Source organism: Syzygium oleosum, unplaced genomic scaffold (genome assembly GCF_021117445.2).
Source record: "Syzygium oleosum isolate NSW1041296 unplaced genomic scaffold, Sole_v2.1 Sole_v2.01, whole genome shotgun sequence".
Taxonomy (NCBI): Eukaryota; Viridiplantae; Streptophyta; class Magnoliopsida; order Myrtales; family Myrtaceae; genus Syzygium; species Syzygium oleosum.
Genome location: NW_026607485.1, coordinates 34,377,826 through 34,404,732, shown reverse-complemented (window position 1 = coordinate 34,404,732; position 26,907 = coordinate 34,377,826). Strand labels below are relative to the sequence as shown.

Sequence of the window (26,907 nt, the reverse complement as noted above, 5' to 3'; positions counted from 1 at the left end):
TGACGAGATCTTTCTCTCTGTTTTAGGAACCTATACCGATGCCGATCGGCCGTCGTGCCTGCACAAACACCCGAGGTTTCCCTGCCTTCACTTCCCACCACGCGATTCTCACCTATATGGTTCCTGTGCCGCTCAACTTCATTGAGGTGATACATTAAGGGAAACCTGAGTCCCCATTTGACACCCGCTCTTTTACCACCTCTCTTGCCATCTTCTGTTCTATCGCTCACTGGCACATGCTGCCGTCTATCCTTCGCTCCTGCTTGTTGTGCCCGAGTGTTGCACATCGTCACGACGCTCGCTGCTTCGCTCTTGGTGGCTTCCCTCTTGCATCGTTGTTGTTCCAAGGCACGTTTCACTCTGTTCCTATATGTTGCTGTTTGTATTCCTTTCCGGGTTCCCCTTGCATGGTCTTGCTTGGAAACTTTACACGTGAGTTCAACACAAGATTGTATCGTACATTCATCCATGTGTTCCGTCCTCGCCGACTACATGAAGGAAGAGCACGGCCATTTTTGCCTCGTACAGTCATGGATGTGCGCTTTGTGCCGGAATTGGGAATTGGTCCGAGCCGACATAGCCACAAATGTCCTACGGGCACCTGTGACCAGCAGACCTTGAAAAAGGAAACGCGAGTAGGGAAGAAACACATACAAACAACGCAGTTGGAACTTATAGCTTTGCTTTTGTTGATAATTAGTGAGAGACGCATTGTATCTTGTAAATGAACCGGGGAGTTAACTAGCTGTTTGATAACCAACACGATAATCGTCACTCGAGAGACATGCTTCACATCAAAAACCGATCTGAGTGAAAAAGCAACATCACGTCTCAAATACTCGATCGATTCCATCAATCTTGCACCTTTAATAACCCACTTCTTTGTTCCGAATAAGGATACGAGCTTCCTCTTCCAACCTCCACCAGACTACTTTTGCATCTTATAATGCAACAAAATATACTTCAAACAAAGTCCCCCATAAAAAACAGTGTCTCCGACCTCGGTATTACGCGAGGTTGGGCACACCTGTAATGCTCAATATGACAACTAAATGTCTGCAACAGAAATTTTCACGATCTTAAACATAGACATAAATGAACTACATATTGCTCCAGTTGCATGGCGTCCTAAATGAAACTAAGTTGTAGTCATTCTTGTGTGTCAATCATTAAAAAACAATGTTCACGTACCATGATAACGACTTCAAGGCAGATTAATAGGTAATGCATAACAAGCCGTGGACGAGCAAAAAGGTGGGTTACGAAAATTTTTCCTAATTTATTACAAATGGAGATCTCCCATGGCCTCTGTCAGTAAAGTGCAAGTACTAGTGAATCATTAAGATCAGTAGAACATAAACTGTGTTGGAAAGATAACTTTACATTCTCGTGACATAATCCATTTTGCTGCCAGGTAAAAACAATCAGAAGAAATCTGTCAGTGGGCTTTTACTCAGTTGTCACACTCTTTGCAAGGTTCCTAGGCTGGTCGACATTGTATCCTCTTAGGACTGTGAGATGATACGCCAACAACTGCACCAAAGAAAAAATATATCTCATGTCCAACGAATCAGTAAAATCTACTAAAACAAAAGAGACTATCTAAAAAGAATGTTGAAGTACTTTATAAGAACAAAATAGTTAGAACAGCAGCATAATGATAAGGCTCAATCGATAAAATTGATTTTGTTTGTGCTAGTTGAGACTTAAAAAAGAATCTCTTTAAGAACAAAACCGCAAATTACAGAGAGAATTTTAGAACCCTTAAGGTAAAAACGAACACCAAGAGCATAAAGGAAACAGAAAGCTACATGCTCCCTTCCAGCTCCACCTCATCTACATCATAGCTTTGTATTCAGCAAGTTATGACGTATTCAGTACAACAGGAAAGAAAAAAAATGTTGCATCTTGGCAAGCATAAAGATATTTTTTCTTGATAGATAAGCATAAAAATATTATTATAAGCACTCTGTACCTGCAAAGGAACTATATTTACTACAGGCTGAAGACAGTCCTCCACCTGAGGAACTTCAATGACTCTACATGCTCCACCAAGAGACACAGCTGCAGCATCCCCCCTCGAGCACATGACAATCAGGCGTCCTTTACGGGCATGGAGTTGCTGGATAACTGATTGTTGCTTGCTGTTAACATTTACACCTTCAGTATTAGACCAAATAGAGATTTCACAGATGTGAGTTCCACCTATACCACAAAAGCTAACCTGAAGCAGGCATCGTGAGTAGCAATCACTACAATGGGCAGACTCTCATCCACTAGAGCCAGAGGACCATGTTTCATCTCACCAGCAAGAATTCCTTCACTGTGCATTAATGATACTTCCTTTACTTTTAAAGAACCTTCCAAAGCTGTAGCATAATTGTATCCTCTTCCAAACATGAGAAGTGACTGCTCTGCAATTAGTAGCTTAGCAAGATCTTTCATTTCCTGGTCAAGCTTCAGCACCTCTCTAACTTTGTCTACAAGATATTAACAAGGGATTTAATGTTTCATACAAAAAATTTATCAAAATAAGTTTAGTCAGAAAAAGGAGATACAACTCAGAAGTTCAGAAATTGGTACGGTGAGATACGAAGTTACACATACTTGGAAGGTCAAAAAGACAATCGATTATTGCTTCTCTTCTTGCTTGGTTAGAAATAGCGTCCCCTCCAATTGCTAAAGCTAACATAGCCATAACAACTATTTGACTTGTATATGCCTGCTCATAAAGCATATCTGTAAATCAATTTCATGAAAAAAAAAGACAAGAAAACCATGAAGAAGAGAGGATCGTCTCCGTAACAGAATGTCAAAAGGTACTCTCTCACCTTGGTGCTGGCCACGCCTATCTCAGCACCAGCATTTATATGAACACCACAATGTGTATTTCTGGCAATTGCACTGCCAACAGTATTAGTAATTCCTACACATAATGCACCATTCTGGAGAGCATATTCCAGTGCATGTAAGGTGTCTGCTGTTTCACCAGACTGACTAACAAAAACGGCTGTATCTTCTCTATAAATTGGGCCTTGACGATCCAAGAGATCACTTGCAATTTCCATTGTCACAGGAATTCCTGTTTTGAAAGCAAGCAAACAAGAAAAGAGTTGGCAAAAATAAATTAACATCTCCAACCCGCATAAGCTATCATACACTACTTGCCTGAAAGTTCTTCCAAGATGGGCCTTGCAGCTAAAGCAGCATTATAACTTGTACCACAACCAATAAAAACAATCCTCCGGCTCCTCCTAATTGTCTTGAGATGATCCTTCAATCCACCCAGAAGGACAGTCTTAGCTTTGCAGGTGCCTCCACGTATAAGTCTGCCCCTCATCGTGGTTGTTAGGGATTCTGGCTGTTCATGAATTTCTTTCTGCATATAATGTTCGTAGCTTCCTTTATTTATTTGTTCAACTTCCATCTCAAGAACCGAAAGTGCACGCTGTACAGATGCCGGCCTGGAAAGTACACCACGTTTTCCTTTGTCACCATCAAACTTCAAGATAGATACCCCTCCATCCTGACGCAACCAGCATTAGTAGAATAAATTCAGCATCTGTCTTCTCATGAGTCACTACGATATCAAAATACTCTGGAAAGAAATGATCAATGTAATGATCATAGTTATCAGCCCTCGATTGAGGTGACATAGCAGGACTTTCCGCATCAAAGTTCACCTCACATGTTGGCAACATGCTCCTCCAATGGAAAGGGACAATACTATTATTCAACTATATGCAAGAAGTCAAGCCACACAGAATTCTGGCGACATTGAGCCGAAAGCTTCTCGGTACAACTAAATAGGTGGTTACTATTGGTAATGTTGAGCAAATTTTACCATATTGCTACACGGTCTGGTGGTACATTCACAAATTGATACTGAGATGAAAAGATAGAACTCAAGTTAAACTGAAGTACCCCCCACCCCTAAAATCTTAACAACTAAGATTCATTTGGTAGATCAATAAAACATATAATCAAGAGACGGAAAAGGCAGACTATGCCATAAAGGCAAAAGATACCCGTAAATTCCTTGAAACAACTATTTAATTACCTTCAGATGAACAACTTCACCATCTTCAATAACCAAAACTTTTCTTGTGTGCTCAACCAGAGCATTTGCATCACTCGATAAGAACAGTTCCCTGGGATTACCATTCTGGGAAGGGTACTTATCATCATGAAATAATGATCCTTTACTTGATTCTTCTGTCAATTCCTGAACGAAAAAATGATTATGTTACAATTACAATAAATTAAAAGACAAAACAAGAATTTTGACAAGGAGAATGCATAGGTAAGACATACACAGGAATGGACGCAAGGTGGCATACAACACAGTCGAAAAGAGAACTCCTAAGCCTAAGCTAGAGATGACACATCATGGACACCCAAAAATGAAGTAAGAGTTCAGCACCATAGACAACCACATGCTTTTCTCAAACTTGATGTATCAAGACCAAAAATATGTGCCATGGTGGACAACAGTAACAATGCTATTCCAATTCCCGGTTCTAATAGGAAATTAATGTGCATCCAACTTAGCATTTCTAAGGCACTCTATGACCCAATGTACTGTCTCCACCAAGCAAAACGGATGCTATCCAAGATTTCACAGAAAATATTGTATCATAAGAAACATTTGATTGAACTATCAATAAACTCAGTTCTAGAAGTACACACATAGCATAGCTCTTAGTGAAGCTGAAAGGACACAAAGCAATTGAAAATAGAAAATAATTCGTGAGATGTGATCAAAAGTAACTCATTTGCAACAACCGTATCACGCAAGTTTTAAATGAAACTTACTTTGACACCAAGAAGCAATGGACTACCACGCTTACAAGCGATCAATTCATTAGGATAATGCCGGCTTTTAAAAATAAGGGCATAGGCTCCTTCAAGATGCCTCATAACTTCCAGCACAACTTGACTAAATGTGACAGTCATGTCACCTGCAGTCCCAATGATATAACATTCATAAATAAAATGTCACTGAACATTGTTCTCTAGTGTAAAGTAACATGATGGCACACTTCAAGACACAAAGTAAATTATGTGGAACACGCATATATGTTGAGCACAATCCCATAGGTGGTCCTATTTGCCAGTTAATTCGCTACATGCAAACAATTGGAGAAATAAAATCGACTTTTTCCCAAAATGATGTTATTCATACGCTAAAATGCTGTTGCAGAATTAAGTGTCCATTTACTGGGGCCCTACAGAAAGAAAATGAGTCACCAATACAATTTGTTTTCGGATCTGAAGTCCCTACATTTGTTGGGAAAAGTACTGGCGCAACATGGGCCTGACATACATAAACGATACTTCCAATGAAAGATGTCGAAGATGCTTTATGCATCAGATAACTCTTTAGTGTTTACAAAGAGTTGAACAAATTTCCAACACTACAACTTTCATATAGTTGCACATGATTCATCTGTAAATCGGTAAATTAATATAGCTTGAATTGGAAGATTGTAAAACTAAAAATTAAAATGATTAACTTCAACATCTTATTTTAATTTCATGATTAAGGTCACAATGCAATGATGATCTTCATTGCATATAAGCTATTACCTGATTCTTCATTAGATTTATCGAAAACATACTTGGCGAGCTTAGGAATCACTTCAGTGTCGGTATCAGATTCAAATGTGAACCCATGTCGTATTAGTGTTTGCTTCAAGACCTGCAAATGTAAACGAAAAGGTAAGAACCTCAGAAGAATCTACCGGCAAAATTGCTTTGTTAGTTTTGAGCCCGAGAGAAATACCATTGAGATTGTACAACATTTTACAGACTCATCACAAACACAGTAACATATAAATTAGGAGCATATTATATAGTTTCATTAGGAAAGCATCTTGGTATCTGAAATGCTTCTCATCGGGGTAAAATGAGGTCCATAACCTGTCGCAAGGTTCCTTGTGGTACACAGGATATTTGCTGCTAATGATCCACACTTCAAGCAACATATTCTTTGTGAAGACTTTGATGAAAGGTCCATGATAATATGACAGAAAGATAAGCCTTGGCCTCAGTTTATTATTAATAATGCCTCGTGTGGCCTATTCATAACACCCCTTACTAGATCAATCAAATAAAGCTTTATTGATTCAATCAACTTCTCGCTCTAGTCAGCAGCTATGCCTTCACTCACATTCTAAGAAAGGCGTGGTTGTCTAATTTAAATATCTCTAAGATGCATAAACCGATTTATGGCATAAAACCATTCAAACAGACAACATGATCTGCGATACCGCAGGAGATATAAGCATTACATTGTCATAATGTTACAATAATCAATGACAAGGATGTACTTTTGGCCTACATGAAAATTTGAAGTCAACTCACCTCAAAGGTGAAAGAAAGCTTTTATGATGTATATAGTAAAACGCAACCTGAAAGTATATATAAAATTATACTATAGTCCAAATAGATGCCAGTTAAGCCTTAACCAACCTCATAATTAGTGACGACCCCATTGTGTACAACCAGAAAGTCATTTCCAGCACCAGAGCTCTGAGGATGACTATTCCTAGGAGCAGGCTCTCCATGAGTCGCCCACCGTGTGTGTGCTATTCCGGCATGAGTAACAAAAGATTCCTCCAAATTCAAGTCCGTGGCATCAACCTCTGATGAAAACATAATCAACAGTGAGTATTTTGAACTTGGTTGAGGAAAATTAAAGAGCAAAACTTGAGATATGGAGACGTCAAATAATCCATCATACAAATATAACAAAGTAGAACAGCCACACAGAAGGTTCAATTAACAGAATAAACGAGAAAAATCCTGCACAAAAATATGTTCCTAGTTCAAAGATGTTGAGTAATGCATGCACCCATATAAAACTGCAGCATTTAATCCAGTAGAGCCCCTAGAATTTGCATATGAGGCGCGATAGATTAAAAGGTACAAATGGACTCGAGGTGAATACACATGCTCTATGTAACAATATTTCCTTCGATCCAAAAACTGCATTTAAACTTGACAGTGAACATGTGGACCGCTGCTTAACATTCCTCTATGTCCAAAAAGAAATCCTAATGCTGCTCGAAACAAGAATACTCTCATCTTGTTTTTTTTGCTGAATTAATTTCTACGAGAATCTCGGAGAAAAAGATGGACTTTTACCCCTCGATGAGTTTAGATTGTGTCCAGCGATCATTAGCAATAAGGTTAAACTTTCACCCCCCCAGTGAAAATCTAGTTCCACCCAGAAGCTCAGGTATTGAAACAACTTGTAGTGAGTTTAGCCAATGTCCACGACCAATAGCAATAAGGTTGGTCTTGATTAAAGTCCATTGAACAAAGGCCAATTTCATTGTCTTAACGCTTCCCATATTTTAGCCAGGTAACTGCGTTACTTCACCAAATTCAGGGAGCCAAAGAAGAAAAAAGGCGGCCCTTTGGATTATCGAGCTTTTCCGATATACCAGGGGCTACAAATGGAATAGAAACGGCAGAATGATAAAGGGATGCGTCCTCTGTTCCAGTCCAAAAGACGCTCTCCAACAGTGCATGCCGACCATGTGGACGGTTGCTTGAAATTTAGTTGAAAGGGTGGTTACAAAATGACAAATGACGCAGCAGGCTTCTTGAACGAGGCGCTTGTCTAGTCGCAGAATAGCGTCAACAAACAAAATGAATTAACCAAAATACAAACAGAGAGACCAAACCAGATCGAGGAAATGAACTGTATCCGAGGTGCGCATAAAAATCATATGCAGCGACGACCTTAATCGGCAAAGCATAACAATAGGAAAAAGAAAAAAAAGGAGAAACCTTTTCCCACAAGAATCATGTGAAGATCGATCATTCCGAAATCAATCTCCAATTCTTAAAGTTCTCTCCAAATCAATCAATAATAGAAGGAAAAGCTTCGTCAGATCACAAGGCAAGAAGGAAGGGGAACGGCACCTTGGTAAACGGATTTGACGAGGGACTCGATGTTGCCCACCTGCCGGAACACGAGCGGGGGCAGGGAGACGGAGGAGGAATCGATGGAGACGCCGGCGGAGTCGTAGCCGCGGTACTCGAGGCGGCGGAGGCCGTTGAAGAGGACCTGGAGGATGTAGCTCCTCTCCCGCCGCACATTGCAGTTCAGGTACGCGAATATGCCGCACATTTCTCCCCCCCTCCTCCTCCTTCTTCCTCGCCGCCGCCGCCTTCCCGCCCGTCCGAGCTCCGGCTTCTCCGAGAGAGAGAGAGAGAGAGAGAGAGGAAGGAGTCAGAGATGGAGATCGCTTCTGACCTTTGACCCGCTCTTCTTCTTCTGCTTCGTCTTCTCCGTCGTCTTCGTCGAAGGATCTATGGATGACGATCGGCGACTCGTCAGCGGAGGACTCATCCGGAGGAGGGGCGGTTCGCGTCGCCACCCCAACGACCTCGCGCTCGGACGGAACGAAAACGAGAACGAGCCGTGTCGTTTTCCGTTGGGCTTTTCTTCGGCTTGCTTCCCGAGGGGCATTCTGGTCATTGCCGCGCGCGTCAGCACGTCCGCCGTGGCGCGTCCTGACTGGTCGGTGCGCGTGTAACGGCCCCGGAGGGAGCAGCCTCGTATCATAACCCCGTCGAGAGCAACGGATCGTGTGAATCGACTTTGAAAATGGCCTTTCGATTACTTGTTACGCAATTTACACATTCACCCTCAAACTTTCCCATAATAAACACGGAAATAATGAAAAAAATTCCTGGACAAAATGGAATAATAGATGACCGGAAAATTACCAATCATTCCTAATCCTACTATACGAATGTCAGTTAGATCCTAAATTTTCTTAAATTTGCTAATTTAATCCTAAATCTTGGCAATGTATCGGGCTAATAATCCACACAAATTGTTGATGTGGTCGTCCTACGTGACACACCATAACATCAACGATTTTCGGGTGAAAATTGGTTTGATGGACTACATCATAGTTTCGCGCAAAAGTTTATGACTTGGTCGGTAAAATAAAAAAAGATTGAAACTGAATTGGCATTCGTGCGGTACGTTTACATCGATTGGACAATTGACCCTCTCAGAAGAAAGAGGATCCGAAATAGCAGGACCGACTCCGATACCATGTCAAATAAGTGTAAGAAGACCCTACATACACACATATATAAGAAATGTATAAATCCTATAATCAAATAATGTGGAATACTTCAACATACATTTTGAAGAGGACAACCGGGGGTCGTGTTAACATGACCGCGTCCTTTGAATATTTGCGAAATATCGGGACTATTCTAAGCGCGCATGCGACGAGCGGTCATGGGAGGCTAATGTTATACGCAACGGACGCTCCAAGCGGGAATTTAAAATGCAATCAGCACATGTTACATACCAAATTCATGTGAAGTTCTGCATCTGAAGGTGGGATTGTCTTGGGGCCACATGACACATTGACACTACCCTCGTCGCCAACGCATGATGCTCCAAGCCTTTCATCATTGCCGTGGGGGCTGGGGGGAAGGGTTGCGTTTGGAAAATTTGAGACCCTAGACTTGGTTTTGCACTCGATGTCTTCAAATCCAAGAAACAAAACACAAAAAAAAAAGAAGAAGGAAAAACCACGTGGCTCGAAAAAGTGTTGTCGGCCGCCGGGGCCGAGCATATGGCATTGCCGGATGCTTGCGAAGGAGCTGCCTCGGGCTTGTGGTAATTCTAATTCATCTGGTGGCGCTCCACTTGGATTCTCCTTCATTAAGTTTCGTCTTTCATCGAGGCCTTAAGATTTCTATTTCTCTTACTTGAGTTGAGACTCCCAACTTACTTTTATGATTCTCTCTTCACACACTCTCTCTCTCTTCTTTATTCAATCTCTCGCTCACTCACCCTGTGCTCTCACTTTAGTTTAAGTACGACTTTTCCTAAATTTGTGTTTTCGTAATATGGATCAAGTCGGGTATTATGTCGAGTATGGATCACTATATTTGTATTGCATAAAAATAGGTCAAAACGGGTTAAATGAATCAATTTGAGTCAAATCATTTTCGGCCCGACCCATCCATTTGACGAATCTACCGTGAGAGCGAAGCTATCATATTGAGTTATGAAGTTCTAGGACAGTTTTCTGTATAGTGTTTCTTTTCCTTTTTTTTTCCTAGTAGAACTTATACACAAGACATTTCGAGTACTAAGTAATATTCATCGGCTGTTACAGTACCTCAGTCCAATCGAGATGTAAGTATCCGTCTCGACACAACGCGATGTCGATTGCAAACTTGCTTCAGTGCCTGCTCGGTTGAGATAAATAACAAGTGATCCTCTCCAGGCATGGGAATTGGGAACAGGGAAGGCCGTTAACGAAGAAAATTTCACAAAACATCCATGCGAAGAGTGGAATTTTCAGCACTCTCGTCCTTATCCCAAACATTGAATTCTATATATATTCACTTTCGATAAGATTAAATCGAAGAGCATCCGTTTTGAGGTCGACAAGTTGCAATGGTACTATATCAACAGTAGAAAAGAGGGCCTTCTTCAGCCGGATCTGACTGTGTCGATGGCGAGAACAAGATCATCGAATTTGGCGCCCGTCACTTCCTTCACAATCTTGCCTTCCTTCAGTATTTTGAATGTGGGAACCACCCTTATGCCAAGCTCCTTTGCCAATGGCTGCCCTCAAGTTTTTTCCCAGAAAGACAAAAACAAAAACAAAGAAACCTCAGAGAGAGAGAGAGAGAGAGACAGACAGAGAGATGCTTCATCTTGGGGGTAGCAGGAAATGTACCTTGTTTTCTTGGTTGCAATCGAGCTTCAGAAAAACAACATCAAGATACTTCTCGGCTAGCTCTTGAAACTTTGGAGCTATGATTTTGCAAGGACCACACCTATTAAATTCTCGATTGAGAAATATTAACCATCGAGAATCAGACAAGTGAGGAGAAGTTCAAATCTTATTAACACCCAAACTCAATAAGAATTGCATAACTCGGAGAGAGATGTGAGGCTAGCTCCACAATGACATGTACACGAGCAGAAGCAAGTGTACGAGTACTCAGCATCCAGAGGCATTGACACATGCATATGCTATCAAGCACTCACATGTACTTAATTAGATGCTGGAAGTACGGACAATATGCCAAATGAAGCCTGGCAAGCGGCAACACAGTAGACAAAAGACACAGCACACAAGAAGTTGAAAGCAAACCGAAGCTTTGATGACTACATACGGTTGGATGTGGCATATGAGTTAAGATATTACTTCGAAAAATAGAGAGGAGATGGAATTAGATATGAGCCACATATTCTAGGGAGCCACGTTAACAATGCAGCACCTTATTAATGTGCTTCGAGGTGATATCTCCGGTACAAACTTTCTGACATTCTCAAAGAGTTAGGAGAGGTAAAAAATATATGGCACCGTTGTTGAAAGTTAGAGAAATTTACAAGTTATTACACTTACAGCAAAGGTCTAAAGGTCATAAATTGGGAACTGGAAGCAACCCATGATAGTTAGTTGGATCTGATTTGTGATTTGTCATGAGCAATATTTCATTATTGAGTTTTAAGGAATTTGCAATATCCAAGCAGTCAAAATGAAGGAGAGGATAAGGGCAGATGGCTAGTGCATAGATTCGGTCACATTCAGTAGAATCAGCACAATAATAATCTATGGGCATTTTGAAAGGAGAACGATGTTTTGAATATAGACTACTTGAGTAATAGGCATGACAACTTAAGTTGAAGTTTATAAAAGAAAAATGAAGAATAGTAATTCCATAAGTACCCATAGCCTTGTGAAACAGAGGTGCTTGACATATATGAAACTCCTATTTTAACAAAGAAACTGAAAAGGAACATGCAAATATCACGGCATGCTGCCTCAGATATATGGATGCAAAACAAAGTAGCTCTTTACTTAGGCAGATAAACTTGCACATCGCACTAATGCAGATGAGAGGCAGAGACACGGATAGGATATACACAAATGAATACAGCGAAAGGGATAAGTCATTAAACTCAGCCCCAACACGTTCTCTGATAATTGCAAAATCACTGAAATTGATTGCAACAAAACACTACCAAGTTTATATAAGAAATTGGCCAGGAAAACCAGCATGTCAGATATGTTAAAAGAGTTCGATCAAAAAAAGATATGTTAAAAGAGAATTTCTCGTTGCAACTTTCATGAGACCTGGCACATTTGTTTCTCTTTTGGTTTAATGTTGCTCTGATTCTACCTAGATCGTCGGGCTGTAATCCGAACTTCTTGTGATATCTACATAAACGAACAGCATTAAAGATAAGAACAAACAAGAAAAGGCAAAACCATTATGGGTGTCCATCCTAAGTTTCCAGTTACCAATCCGACTTCCTTGTCTGAGCTGCTTCTTCAAATGATCAAGTTAGAAAGAGCAAGTGAATTCTGGGGACATTCCTAAGCAACGGGTCTCAAATGGGTTCAGCAGCTCACCGCTTGGAAGGAGCAAAACACATAAACAGAGAAAACGCTTTCGAACCTCATCTAGTACAGGCAATCCTCGTTACCATGAAGAAACTCCTACCTCTGAAAAAACCCAGCAACAACCAAGTCCAACTATGGATCAACAATCTCAACATCCAATAAAGGAACCCTTTCAAGGGTATCTCACAACTCCATAGTTTTGCAGGAGAACAGGTCACAGAAACACTCTAATATCCCCCAAGATGCCCCAAAGTCAGCTCTCTTATCCTCGAAACGGAAAAGATCGCATCCCGCAAGAGGCCCGACCCATAATTCAACGAACGTCACCGACAACAGTAACAACAACCAAACTCCCTATCCTAGAGATGCTAACGGTTGCCCCATTACACAGAAAGCAAGGAAGCACGCACCACTGGGTGTACATGTCGAGAACGACGGTCTTGTCGGGGGCAGAGTTGACGATGGGCCAGAACGTGTCCTTGTCCACCTCCGTCACCTTCCCCACCGTGTACACACCCGTCGTGTCCACGCTGCACTTCACCACCGCCCCACTTCTGCCGCGGCCCGCGTCGCCGCCGCCAGCTCGCAGGTTCGCATTCTTGGACCCCAACAGGCACCATCTCGAGCCGGAGCTGGAGCTGGAGCTGGAGCCGGAGCTCGGAAAGCGAGGCACCGAGTTATGGGAGCGAAGGGAGGGAGCCGAGAGCGAGAGCTGAAGAGCCATGTCCGAGCGAGCGAGCAGAGTCGTCGCAGGCAGGGCAGTGAGCAGTGAGCAGAAGCAGCAGCAGCAGCCACGGTAACTTGCTCTGCCTTCAACGGAATGAGTGGCAACGGGCGATCTCGTTTTCTGGGCAGGCTGGTGGAAGGACGTGAATGGGCTTCGGCTTGTGGACCTGTCGGGCGCGCGCCGGGGCTGTTTCTGTCATTTCCGTCTTGCGTTTCCCCACTCGCGAAACGAGAGGTGGAGGCTAGCTGGGCTTTTTTCGGGGCCGCTGAGGATGAGTTGGGCCCGAATTCCCGGAGAAAAGCCCACGCATCAGGCATTGAATATAAAGAAAAATAATTAATTTCCCATTACACGTGGCACATTTTCCGGCCCCAAAATAAGATTAGGATTTTGTTAACGAGTAGGTTCGGGCACCGTTTAAGTGATCGATTGGGGAAATTTTGCAATTTTTCGATGCGTTTGGTTGATTGTCCTCGTGTTATTCGCAATCGGTGCTTTGAAAGTTAAATCGATTTTGAATTAAGTGTTGTTAACAAGACTCCGAGGGCGCTTGTTAAGAGAGGCCCTAAAATATATACGGGGCCACACTTTTGCAATCTTTGCAGGCCTTTTAACGGGACCCTAATTCGACAAAAAAGAAACAGGTACTTAAGGTAAAAATTCTTTATTTTTATTATTAAATGTATGGTAAGTACCTGAACTTTTTTCCTTTTACAATCGATTACCTTAAATAAAATTCTTCAATTAAGTATCTCGACTTTTCAAATAAGGTTCAATATGAGTATATAAATTGTCATGTCATGTGATTTTGCTGATGTGACCAACTTGTTAGATATTAAGCACAATTCATGATATGGCTCATTAACTCATTCAGGTATTGGGAGAGAGAGAGAGAGAGAGAGAGAGAGAGAGAGAGAGAGAGAGAGAGAGAGAGAGAGAGAGAGAGAGCTTACTCAGAAAATTTTAACCATTCAATATGTTTCTGCTGACGTGATATCATCTCAAGAGGCAACACTAGAATTAGATACAAATGTGGATAGCTAACGCCTATTTAACAACAATAATATCTAGGTTGGCATTTTTCATTCGCAGTTTTAAGGGTGATCTCACGTTCGAAAAGTTGAAGTGCTTGATCGAATGAAAAGGAAAGTCTAGATACTCAATTGTGAAGCAAGAAAAAAAGGTGTAGATACCAGCGGTGTCATTATCCTAAGAATTTCAAATAACCTTATTTATCGATTGAGACGAGAATACATTCAATCCTGCTCTTCTCTTGTCCTAACATAACTTAAGAGGAATCGATCCGAACATGTAGCTGCGACCCGAGACTCTTAAACTGACAACAACCCACGAAGTGATTCTAGATTTCGAGATTGCTTGTCGGTCGAAACAATGCAAGCAGAGAGACAGAGAGAGAGAGAGGAGTCAACAGGTCAAACCATGTGTGAAAAGCACTGCGCAGCATTGCGTTGTGGTGGGATTGTGAGAGCTGGAAGAGGACGCAGAAGCCATCGGAAGCCAATCAATGGCGAGAAACCATAGGAGGGTGCATCATCCGACGATGAAAACCCCGCGCAGAACCTTATTAGATGCTTCCGTTATTATACGTCAGTGCTGCAGACTTCGCCATTGACGCTTGAGCGAATGGCCATCGAAAGAACGATAAAAGAATGCAAATTCGTTGGCCTAAACATTGACGAAGGAGCATTCCGCGGGAGCTATCAATAGTCAACAGTCAATACCACAATGCGACGTGAGTTCCCCGTAAAGGCCGGCGTACGGATCCTGCCAGCGGCTCATTGTGCCCGTGTATGCTGTGGAGTGCGACCCGATTTGGCGAAGTTTTACCCCGAACGAGTACATTCGATACGGAAGTAATCCTAAAAGTGATAGCGTGAAGTTACGTGATCATGCGAACCGCGATGAATAAATAATTATACCCTTTTTGTGAGTGGATTCGCACGTCATGAAACCTCCGTTAAAAGTGGACGCGTTGTGAGTAAAGATCGAAAATTTCACGGAAAATATATGTGAAGACTCGAGGGGGAAGGTTGACTATCAACCAGGTCGGAGAGAGGGAGAGAGAGAGATGCATGACGTATTGACCATGAGCAAGCAAAGCATAATCCAAAGAACCAGACTTTGTTGGAGGAGACACAGAGGTCAAGTCATGACAGACGAGAGATCGAACGTTGTTTACTATTCTTTTCCCCTCGTTCGCATTATTACCATCCCCACCGCCGGCATCGGTGTCGCTTCCATTTGTAAACTCCCCCCTCGCTCTCTTTCTTCCTCTCTCTCTCTCTCTCTCTCTCTCTCTTTCTCCTTCTGCCTCTTCGTGAATGGATGGTTCTGCCTCCGAGGCATCCATGAACCCAACCCGAATGCTTTAGTTGCAGAAAGCACCAATCTTTGGGGGGAAAAATAGAGAAAAGTTCGGTTCTTGCTTTGTGGGTTGGTGCTTTCTGCATACAAACTGTGTTCGTCTTGGGAAAATGGATCTGGGGAGATTGTTGCTGGCCATCGCGACGGTGTCGAGTTTGACCGCGGTGGTTTGTGGGAACGTGGTGTTCCAGGTTCATAACAAGTTCAAGGGACGCGAGGACAGGAGCCTCACCGCCATGAGAGCCCACGACGCTCGCCGCCACGGGAGGCTCCTCGCCGACGTCGATCTCCAACTGGGCGGCAATGGGCATCCTTCTGAAACTGGGTCTGCTCTCTTCTTTCAGCTTCTCTCTTGTGTAAACATCGAGCTTGTCCGGTTCCCAGGTCTCCAATTTTGTATTCCTTTTGGTTGCTTCTTGATAATTCATTTGATCTGCTATGCACCTTTCTCTTGGCATTGTTTGGATCCAACCCTCCTGAAATTTTTGTCCGGGCTTATCAATCTTCGTACGGGTTTCTGCTAGGATAGGTTTCTTCCTGATGCATTCTCTCCTGCTCTTAAAGGCTGTGTTTTGTGGTGATTATTGTCGGCATTAAGTTTCTTTCTTCTTAATTTGGAAAGAAGAACGCTAGATATGGCTAAGTGGCTGGGTAATCTAATCTTGTGCTTAATTTTACCTGCTAATTCTGATACCTGGATTTCTGCTCCTGTTCTTGCTTCAGCCACTTTTGGTAGATCACTAGTTCCTTTGGTCCTTCTTCATAATTGAATTGCCACTCTGTTCGAAGCCATTTTTCCTTTTATTGTTTTTCACTCTATGTTTAACCAAGTTATCTTCTCGAGCCTCAATTAATTTTGACTGCAGAGTAGCTTTCCATTTTTATTGCCCTTGTTCCGTCTTCTATTTTTTTCTGTGGAATGCTCAAGGCCATCTACTTATTAGTTTGTCATTGAAACACAAAACACAAATAAAGATGTCTGTGTTTATTTTATTTTCAATTGTGCTAAGGTATATATAGGCTTATTGGCTGCTCATTTTCATTCAAGTTGACCAATTTGCCCTCCTCCAATAGGAAGCAGCATATCAATTTTACTTTTGTCTCATGGTGGTTTTATGTCTTTGATGAAATGTGGAACGAGGACTTGAATTTCTAGCCATAACCTTCCCATGGAGCTAAATGAGTGTTTCAGTTGTCTGGCATAGTCAATTTAAAGTTGCGTGACCTCTTGCCTCCTGCAGGCTGTACTTCGCTAAAATTGGGATTGGATCTCCCCCAAAGGACTACTATGTGCAGGTTGATACAGGAAGTGACATCTTGTGGGTGAATTGTATCGGCTGTGACAAGTGTCCAAAGAAAAGTGACCTTGGGGTATGTTTTCTTTTGTTCCCAATATCCAAACTATTGTCATCAGATTTAACTTAGCTCCTTTTCGCTCAGCTCAGATACATTATGGTTATTCTGATACAGATAGAACTCTCACTTTATGATCCTAAGAGCTCGTCGACCGGAAACCTGGTGACGTGCGATGAAGGGTTCTGCACTTCCACATACAACGGTCCCCTCCCAGGATGCAGGCCGAATCTGCTTTGCCAGTATAATGTGGTATATGGTGATGGAAGCTCCACCTCTGGATACTTTGTGAAGGATGATGTGCAGTTAGATCAAGTGACTGGAAACCTTCAAACATCATCCACCAATGGGAGTGTCATATTTGGGTGTGTGGCAGTTTACACGCGGCACTTCTTCTATTGTGAAGCATGGCAATTCTGGCCTGGCTCTCTTTGTTCATGGATTTTTCTTTTCCCTTTAATAGGTGTGGGGATAAACAATCTGGAGAGCTTGGCTCATCCTCTGAAGCTCTAGACGGGATTCTCGGTTTTGGACAAGCAAATTCATCCATGCTTTCTCAGCTTGCTTCATCAGGAAAGGTGAAAAAGATTTTTGCACACTGCTTGGATAGTATAAATGGTGGCGGAATTTTTGCTATTGGAGATGTTACGCAGCCAAAAGTCAACACTACTCCTTTGGTACCAAACCAGTATGTTACGCATTTTCTACTTCTCATATCTGTTGTGGCGTTATTATCCTGTTGTCATTAGGTTGAAGTTTTTAATTTGTAAAATGTATGTAGCAAATGGTTTTCAATAAAAAACATTTTTGCCTTATTCAATTTGTAGTGGGACTTATCCCTTAAAAGTTTCTCTGGAGATTTTGGCTGTAAAGTGTTTAGGTATGCATCTCTTTGACAGTTGCTCATCAAAGAATGCATCTCTGTCAAGATCTTTTGTGCCCCATTTAATCAGCTCCTGGCATTCTTTGTAATTGTACCTTATTACTATTCTAGGCCGCATTACAATGTTATTATGAAGGAAGTTGAGGTGGGTGGTTATGTTCTACCACTTCCAACAGATGTATTTGACAGTGGGGATGGGAAGGGAACAATAATTGACAGTGGCACAACTTTAGCCTATCTTCCAGATGAGGTTTATAAGCAACTTATGAATGCGGTATATGATTTTTTACCTTTCTTACTTAGTCCTCCCCTTAACTTCTGTCTTGTCATTTCCTTATCATGCTAATTTTACTAATTTTGTGTGATTAGATCATGGCTAAGCAGCCTGGACTGAAATTACATACTGTCGAGGCGCAATTCTCTTGTTTCCAGTTTGTTGGAAGGTGCCAGCTCTTCATTTTATCTCCATACTTGGAGGAAATTCTGCTTACTGTATATGTTTCTCAAGCCCTTTGGTTCCAACCCTCCTGTCGCTTGAAGACATTTTTTGTCAATCTATCATTCTGTAAAGTCATAATTGGACGTAGAGTAATAAGAAATGCTTCTTATCTTATCTTCCTCTGTGATTGCAGTGTTGACGATGGATTTCCTGTGGTCAAGTTTCATTTTGCCGGTTCTCTGACTTTGACAGTTTATCCTCATGATTACTTGTTCCAGATCCGTGTAAGTAATATATTCTTCGCACACTAACAATTAGCTTTGTACTCTAGAGTTGTTTAGAACGGAAATATCAATTGAGCTACTTTGGTTATTGATTCCTCCCAAGCTTTGTATGTTGAGGATATTCTAACTTTATGATGCATATGTTGATGTCACAAGGATCAAATGGCTATTGTACTAGATAATGTTGGTTTCTTTCTTCCATGAAATTACCGATAAATTGATTGTGAGTACCTCTGAAGTTGTTTGTTTCATGACCTATATGCAGGAAGATGCTTGGTGTTTTGGTTGGATGAACAGCGGGATCCAATCTAAGGATGGAAAGGACATGACCCTTCTGGGAGGTACCGCTAATTATTACTAATAAACCTTTAATGTGTCTAGTAGTTTCAAAGCATTAGTCAGTCACCGGGATTCACTGTTTAGGTTCATATGGCTTTGAAAATGGGGCTTATTTCTACGATTCTTGCCCACTCTATGAACTGAGTTTGCATATATATTGACCAATCTGTCTGCACCACAAAGGTTTTGCCACTTTTTGGTAAAGAGGAGGAACTAGATGATAGTTCCTTTAATTTAACAACTCTTGCCATTAGCTAGAAAAGCTTTTACCTAGTTACTGAGCCAGACAAATACACCTCTCTCTCTCTCTCTCTCTCTCTCTCTCTCTCTCTCTCTCTCTCTCTCTCTCTCTATACTTTGGAGAGGTTGCTCCACGTGGGATCATTCTTTTCATACACTCATTGGAAAACACTATGTCATGACAGGATTTGATCACATGAGCTTTACCTGTGTGTCTAAATGCAGATTTGGTGCTTTCAAATAAACTGGTTTTGTATGATCTGGAGAATCAGACAATTGGATGGACAGAGTACAACTGTGAGTGCTGTCCTCTTAATTGTGTTTGCTGGTGGAACTTGTGTTTTTATTGAGGATTTCATTATTTTCATAGATTAGAAAGTTCAACAATAGGCACCAAGAGGGTGCAAACCCATATGACCAAAAAAAAAAAAACAATAGGCACCAAGAGGGTGCAAACCCATATGAAAGAGCCCAAATACTAAGCCATACACAAAACAGCTCTGAAAACCAAGAGGGAGCTCAATACAACATAAATCATCAACTATATCAACCAAGGCATTTACATTCATATGCAAGTTTCCACTATGTATAACTTAAGCTTTTATCTTGGATAACTGATGTCTTGTCGGTTAACTTGTCATAGATCAAATAGTTATTCATTGTCCTCCATTTTTTCTAGTGCATGGAGTGACTGGTCCTTTTTTTTCTTACACATGTTAATTTGAGATGTGTCTTTGTCTCTGGCTAGATGCTTTGTTGTCCTTCTAGACTGGCAATTCGAATAGCTTTTTGCAATTTTTATGTGATGCAGTGACAGAATGACATATCCCGTAGTTTTTTAGAACTTTGGTCATTTCCTTTTGTTTCATTACATGTACTTTACTGATGGTATGACATGAGTCAATCAACGAAAAATCTAGTAACTCAAGGTGCAATTTTAATCCAGTCAAAATTGTTTATACAAGATTGCTTAGGTGGTTGCTTAGGGGGAAGTTGGACTTACATAAGTTCCTGCCAGCACTTCTTTGTGATACCTGAAGTTTTAACTAATAAAAAATCCACCAAAATTGTCTCCATAAAGAAAAAAAAGAAGGATTTAGATCAGATTCATCTTAAAGCCTTCAATACAAGCACTCACCTAATATTTGGATATGCAGTAATGTTTCCATTCTAATTCCAGGTTCTTCGAGCATCAAGGTGAAGGACAATAGTGGAGCAGTGTATTCTGTGGGTGCGCATGACTTGAGTTCAAGTACCACTCTTGTCACTGGACAAGTATTCCCGGTGTTGTTATTGTTCGTATATATGCTGCACAGTCTCCTATAGCAGATTAACAAGTTCAAAGTCTCAACCAAACAAAACACAAAGATGCTTACAGACATTCGCATTCTTTTTTACACCTTACTACCTTGGGTAACAGTTTTTTCGCGATTGTTTCAGGATTGTACGAGGATCTCTCTTCTGTAAAATATTCTCTTTTCTAAAGGCATTTACACAGCATACCAATTTGCTGATTATAGTGATCTTAACTGGTCAATTAGACTGCTTTAGTAGGACAAGAAAACCTTTCTTTATAACGAATGCTTTCTTTCACCATATCGCCAGCTGGCGCAATGCATTGACAGTCTATTCTGGTACGCGTGCGCACACACACACATATATAGCGCGCGCACACACACATATGTATACTATATCATGTTGATTTGGTGCTGTATATCACGTCCACCATTTTATTGGTGTCCATGATACTATAATCTACCTCTAGTCTGCTATACACAGCGAAGACATGAAAGGTCATAATACAACTCAGGCAATTGGACTAACTGTGTATCGAGGTGTTTATGAATCGAGGTGAAGTATGGAGAAGCATCAATTAGCAGATGATGATTGAATTGGGTGGATCCAACTATTTCTATGGGTATCCTCTGATTCTGGGTCCTGATTATGAATTATCTGGGTGTTGACTGGATGGCCATTCGAGAAAGAGGTGGCAATCAAGTAGAAACTACTTTTTTCACATATCAATTTTACTTTTAAATGGAGGGCAGTGTGAAGAAAATGTTTTTTTACCCATTTGAAAGCTTTGACCTGTTTTTTCAATGGGAATGGAATGCGAATCACAGGGGCACAAGGAAGGCGAAAATTCACATGAGCAGTGAGTAAAAATCAATGCAGATGCAAGAGGAGCGATTTGCCCTGATGAGAATCAGTTGAACGCAACCTGGAGTGATGAGTACTAAGAAAGAAAGCATGGTTGAAGTGTTGGCTATGGCTTCAAGATGGTAAATCAATCAGAGTTGAAGGGGTTAAACTGTGACTTAGAAAAGAAATGCAGCCATGGCTTCTTCTTTTCTACTCTACCGCCTCTCACAGAGAGACAAAATAGTTTCCTCGGAGTCAAAATACGGTATAGCCGGCAGCGGCGACGACAAAAGTGTTTGCTCTGTAGATCAATCATTTTTCACTCGTGAAACACGAGAGGAAAGTATCAGGGTCATCCACCTTTAACAGGATAAGAACATGTAGGGTCACTAGATCGTGCTAAGATACTCGGCATTCCATCAGTACTTCTGAATCTTGATCCACCCCTCAAGTCTCAACAGAAGGGAAAGGTTTTTCTTTTTGGGCCTTCCCAGTCTTTTGGGTGTTTTTCCTCTCTGTTTGTTCAGTCGGTTACTTTAGTGGAGTCCATAAGTCACGGATGAGGTAGGAAAAGTGGCCGACGGTTCAACAACACACCAAACCATTCAAGAATTAAGCCAAAAATTGCAGAGCAAACTATACGTATTAAGTGCAACTGTCCTCTCTCTCTCTCCCTCACACACACACACACACACATTGAAGTTCACGCCCCCATCATTCTCGTATCAGTGTCAGCAAACTATACGTATTAAGTGCAACTGTCCTCTCTCTCTCTCTTACACATTGAAGTTCACGCCCCCGTCATTCTCTTATCAGTGTCCTGACTCCTGACTCCTGACTCCTGCTCCTGGACTGCTCCTGCAACGCCTCCCTCTCTTTTGTCTGTGTTACAACCTTCCCACGTACAGACAGAGAGAAGCAAAGTTCTTCCAAAGCAGCAATCAAGGAACCAGAGAAATCTCAATTATTACATCCACCGCACGTTCTCTGCTTTCACAGTGTCCGCCACTGTCCCTGCTGATGATTGGTCAGTCAACAATCCAAAAAAGAAGATGCTGCTCTCGTCTTTTCTCCTCCTTTTTTGACCTATTAACATCCAAGCAAAATTTTTGTCCTTTTCAGACGAATCCATATCACTCTGTGTTTGTACATTAGTGTACTTTGAGCAAGCGAGAGTCATCAATTCCCAACGTCGATCGTTTGCATTCCCAAAAGCCATGGAGAAGAAGTACCACTCTTACGTTAACTTATTTTTTTGCATGCTCTTGAGTGTTGCTTCTACTGAAGGAGCTCCAAAAGAGTCTCTCGTCACGTCTTTACCCGGCTTCACTGGCACTTTTCCTTCACACCACTACTCCGGGTTAGTTTTTTGATATATCATGCGAGAAGATTTGGTCATCTAAATTAATAACCGTAAAAAAGTCTCTCTTTTTTCTGGGTTTATAACAGCAATACAAATCTTGTTTGAGATCTTGCAGGTACGTGAACATTGATGACAATCCAGCAGGAAGAAATCTTTTCTACTACTTGGTCGTGTCGGAAAGAAATTCCGCCGAAGACCCGATTGTGTTATGGCTGAATGGGGGGCCTGGATGCTCCAGCTTTGACGGCTTTGTCTACGAACACGGTATGCTTGCTTCTCATTTTCTAATCTCTTCATTTTTTCATTTTAAGATGCTCTCTGAAGGTGGACTGCATGCTTCTAACTAATGGTTATTCTCCTGCGAGGGATTTTCTCCACTTCTTAAAACTCCACAAGCGCAAGGTCTTATTAGACTTACATGTGTAAAGTAACTGTCTATCTCAGTATATAGTCTGAATACTTTTGAATTAAATAGTTACAAATGCACAGATGACTACGCATTCTATGCACAATTACACCCATGAGATTCAAGTCTTTTAAGACATTTTATCGTTGCTTTGTCCTCGTGTATGAGTTGAATTATGCTATTAAGCTGGTAATTAAGCTGACCATACCCGCAGGGCCATTCAACTTCAAAGCAGGAAAGACTAGAAGTGCCCTTCCAACATTGCATTTGAATCCATACAGCTGGTCCAAGGTCCTATGTTACTTTTGAACTGTGATGTCCTTTTTACCTTTGAAGAGGAGGGAAGCTTTCCTAATTATTTTGCAGCCTAGGTTTTAAATGACCATTTCTTCCCGCTGGCATAGTCTCGATTTCCTTATGAAGCAAATTTTTTTCATTTTCTCAGGTTTCAAACATTGTATACTTGGATTCGCCCTGCGGAGCTGGCCTGTCATATTCGACGAACTCTAGTAATTATGATACAGGAGACCTACAAACAGCCGCTGCTACTCATGCTTTCCTACTGAAGGTAGTGTCGTCTTTACTCAGACACAAGTATTTTAATGTGCATAATCCCAAGAAATTAGCATCACACCAAAAGAGTTCAACATACTTGATTGGTGTTGCTGACCTGAGTTTGGTGGAGTTAATTGACCAATTAAATTTAATTTTGCTGCATCTAGTGGTTTGAGCTATTCCCAGAGTTTATCAATAACCCATTTTACATTGCTGGAGAGTCTTATGCCGGAGTTTATGTGCCTACTCTTGCAGCTGAAGTAGTAAAGGGTAATTATTGCCTGCTTAGCTGATGTATCTATTATTTTTTTGATATAATCAAAGAAAAAATTCAGGTTTAGTAAATGGTCCTTCTGCAGGTATAAGTGAAGGTGCTAAACCAGTTATCAATTTCAAGGTAAGTAATTCAGCGACCCCCTTTCTGCTAGGACTTAGATAGGGATGGCGATATCATCTCTTGAGACTTTTCCATCCTGTGCAGGGTTACATGGTGGGAAATGGGGTAACAGATGCGAAATTTGATGGCACTGCCCTTGTACCGTTCGTGCATGGAATGGGGCTAATTTCAAATGGTATCTTTCATGTGGGTTCAATCTTCTTTGGCTGTACCAGATATCACGACAATTTCTAAGTGATCTCTTTGGGAAGCAACATGAAAAAAATGATCTTTATCTGTGTCTAATTCTTTCATCTTCCCCCCAGATTCAACCAAATTTATTCTCTCTGTTGACACTACAAATGTCTAATATCATTTCTCAGAAATTATATGACTAATGCAGGAAGTTTATGCAAATTGTGGGGAACTCTACTACTACAACGATAGTAAGGGTTGTTTGGCTAGCCTGGGTAAAGTGAACAAGGTATCATGACGATCTTGACAGTTTCTTTTCAATTAGGGACAAACTGGTGTACTCTCTGCTGATAAGGGTTGGTATTTCTCAGGCAATCAGCAGTCTGAACATATATAACGTCCTCGAACCATGCTATCATGATCCGGCGAACAAGCAAGATACAAATTGGAGCATCATCTTACCATTAAGCTTCCAGAAGTTGGGAGTAACTGAGAGGCCTCTTGCTGTGAGGAAGAGGATGTTTGGTCGTGCTTGGCCTCTGTGGCTACCTGTTAGAGATGGCACTGTTCCATTATGGCCTCAACTGGCTGAAAAGTTTCACATTGCCTGTGTTGTAAGCTACTCAATGAAATGCTAGCTACTTTTTCTTGCTGGAGGTTCAGATGTGTCTATTTGATGCTTATTATGACAAGTTCTTTATTTTGATTACAGAATGATGAAGTTGCAACTTCCTGGCTGAATGATGACCAAGTTAGGGAAGCAATTCATGCAGCATTGGTAATTTGACTGGCTCTGTGAAATATGGAATTGGCACATTCATTCTATAACCAGTGTTTTTTTAACTATATCCTTTGTGAATGAAAATGCAGGTAAATGTGTCAGGTCCGTGGGAACTATGCACTGGAAGAATAAAGTATCGTCGGAACTCTGGAAGTATGATACCTTACCACAAGAATCTGACTACCCAGAATTATCGCGCATTAATTTTCAGGTAATCGGCCAGGTCATAAGGGGCATCATTTGTGGACTTAGCTAATTTGTGGGTTATTCCCTCAGATATCTTCTATGTTGCAGATTTGAAATATTTTGAAGTTAAGAGAAACAGTCATTTCTTTCTTATCTCATGGTTCTGGATGATTCTCTTGCTATCAGTATCCCAGGGACAACATTATTTTCTAGACCCACCATGTTGAGCTCCACGACTGTCTATTTGACTAGCCTTTTCCTGTCATCTCAAACTCGTGGCATTATATTGCTTTCTAGGCCCACCATGTTGAGCTTCGTTCGTGTCTATTTGACTAGCCTTCCCCAGTCATCTCAAACTAGTGGCATTCTGATTGCACATGATGCGAACCACAGGCCAAGATTTTAAATAATTAAGTCATTTAAGAAGTTACAGACTTGAGAGTTCATTTTCCCTTCTTCATAATAGCCATTCATCCTCAGGTTGACTCACGATAGAGGAATGTGATTTTTCTGTCACCAAAGTAGCAGGCAATACACGATCTTCTTTCCTTTTTTCTGGTTTTTCTTTTGTTTCTTGAGCAGCACCAAGAATTTGAAGATCCCAAAAAAAGTAAAAATTATGTTCTTTTCCTTTTTCCCGGTTTTTCTTTTGTTTCTTGAGTGGCACCAAGAATTTTAAGATCTCGAAAAAAGTAAGAATTCTGTTCTCTGGCAGTGGAGACCATGACATGTGTGTGCCATTTACTGGAAGCCAAGCATGGACTCAATCCCTCGGTTATAAAATATTGGATGAATGGAGGCCCTGGATGTCGGCCAACCAAGTAGCCGGGTAATTTCCAAACTTTTATGTCTCAATTCTAGTATCTATGATAGAGAAAAGGAAATAAATGAAGGTGAGAGATTTTGCAGATGGCATTATTGCTTTATAAAACATAATAATACCCCAGCAAACCAAAACAGCATACTTAACCCCGTAACGAGCACTAAGTAAATGTTGACAGGAGTCTCTTTACTCGCTAAAATAATGAAATCCCACTATACTATAGCTGATTTAAACTGGACCTTGACTTGTTATAGGTACTTACAAGAACATGATCACAACCTCACATTCCTCACCATCAAGGTATGTCGATGAACTACATCAACAATCTTGTCCATCTTCAATTGTTGCAACGCAGTAAAATCATACCAAATCTTTCCACCTGCTATAACTGTGGTAGTTGTTTACTTTCAACCCCACGTCATATTGCACAGGATCACTAGTATCCTTAGGAATAAGAATTCCTTTCTGTTTTTTTGTCCTCAACAAGTGAGTTTTTCATTGTCGAAAACCAATGAGTATGGGAGGACTGCGATATAGTTTCACAAACTAAGTCTGCCAATAACAATAGGTTAGATAAATCTTTCCAAATGCAACACGTTTGATGACTCTATCAGCTCTGGCAGTGCCTCCATTATATATCCTCGCATTCCTCTCCTTCCAAAGAATATATATCTCAACATCCCATGCTCATAACCTTCTAACTTATTTTGAATTTGGTTGGGTAGGGAGCAGGGCACACTGTTCCAGAATACAAGCCCAGGGAGGCACTGGATTTCTATACTCGTTGGCTGGGTGGAAACCCGATCTAGTAGCTGGACGGCTTTTACTAGATTGCTTGATTTCTTATGATAGCAACATTCATTTTCTCTATGCTCTAAGCCATGAGAAGGAAACGAATCTTAGGGACAGTGAGCAATCTGTGAATGCTTCATCCTCATACATTTGATCTGGGTGATATATGGTATCAGACACCAGATATTGCTAGCAAATAGAGAAATCGACTGATTGCTTTGCGAA

At 41.2% G+C, this 26,907-nt stretch overlaps 4 protein-coding genes across 8 annotated transcripts; 2 read left to right on the top strand and 2 right to left on the bottom strand.

The window, feature by feature from the left end:
* Positions 1-1,257: 1,257 nt before the first annotated feature.
* Positions 1,258-8,400, bottom strand: LOC115681683 (glutamine--fructose-6-phosphate aminotransferase [isomerizing] 1). Its single transcript, XM_030605730.2, has 11 exons — positions 7,936-8,400; positions 6,475-6,647; positions 5,590-5,701; positions 4,816-4,961; positions 4,061-4,225; positions 3,169-3,526; positions 2,832-3,082; positions 2,608-2,722; positions 2,225-2,480; positions 1,976-2,144; positions 1,258-1,533 (listed from the first exon to the last, which is right to left on the bottom strand). Exons 1-11 carry the CDS (start codon positions 8,141-8,143, stop codon positions 1,450-1,452), a joined length of 2,037 nt encoding a protein of 678 aa, XP_030461590.1. The 5' UTR covers positions 8,144-8,400; the 3' UTR covers positions 1,258-1,449.
* Positions 8,401-10,366: 1,966 nt separating this feature from the next.
* Positions 10,367-13,244, bottom strand: LOC115679496 (thioredoxin F2, chloroplastic-like). Its single transcript, XM_030603096.2, has 3 exons — positions 12,824-13,244; positions 10,737-10,836; positions 10,367-10,621 (listed from the first exon to the last, which is right to left on the bottom strand). Exons 1-3 carry the CDS (start codon positions 13,135-13,137, stop codon positions 10,487-10,489), a joined length of 549 nt encoding a protein of 182 aa, XP_030458956.1. The 5' UTR covers positions 13,138-13,244; the 3' UTR covers positions 10,367-10,486.
* A 1,954-nt stretch (positions 13,245-15,198) lies between these two features.
* LOC115679480 (aspartic proteinase 36-like) lies at positions 15,199-20,586 on the top strand. 2 transcript variants are annotated; one of them, XM_056314998.1, is made up of 10 exons: positions 15,204-15,850; positions 16,767-16,896; positions 16,996-17,243; positions 17,342-17,566; positions 17,873-18,035; positions 18,131-18,204; positions 18,394-18,484; positions 18,750-18,825; positions 19,289-19,360; positions 20,244-20,586. In XM_056314998.1, the coding sequence occupies exons 1-10, from the start codon at positions 15,636-15,638 to the stop codon at positions 20,387-20,389; spliced, it is 1,440 nt and encodes a 479-aa protein (XP_056170973.1). In that variant the 5' UTR covers positions 15,204-15,635; the 3' UTR covers positions 20,390-20,586. The 2 variants fall into 2 exon arrangements, with proteins under 2 accessions (XP_056170976.1, XP_056170973.1); XM_056315001.1 differs by lacking the exon at positions 19,289-19,360 and having other exon boundaries at positions 15,199-15,850.
* Positions 20,587-21,435: 849 nt separating this feature from the next.
* LOC115679465 (serine carboxypeptidase-like 21) lies at positions 21,436-26,907 on the top strand. Of its 4 annotated transcripts, XM_030603065.2 has the most exons (15): positions 21,449-22,232; positions 22,328-22,565; positions 22,684-22,832; positions 23,189-23,265; positions 23,420-23,542; positions 23,697-23,799; positions 23,889-23,926; positions 24,011-24,112; positions 24,309-24,389; positions 24,472-24,714; positions 24,813-24,878; positions 24,971-25,092; positions 25,783-25,896; positions 26,145-26,190; positions 26,616-26,907. In XM_030603065.2, the coding sequence occupies exons 1-15, from the start codon at positions 22,226-22,228 to the stop codon at positions 26,697-26,699; spliced, it is 1,593 nt and encodes a 530-aa protein (XP_030458925.1). In that variant the 5' UTR covers positions 21,449-22,225; the 3' UTR covers positions 26,700-26,907. The 4 variants fall into 4 exon arrangements, with proteins under 4 accessions (XP_056170968.1, XP_056170966.1, XP_056170962.1 ...); XM_056314991.1 differs by lacking the exon at positions 24,011-24,112 and having other exon boundaries at positions 21,437-22,232; XM_056314987.1 differs by lacking the exon at positions 26,145-26,190 and having other exon boundaries at positions 21,440-22,232.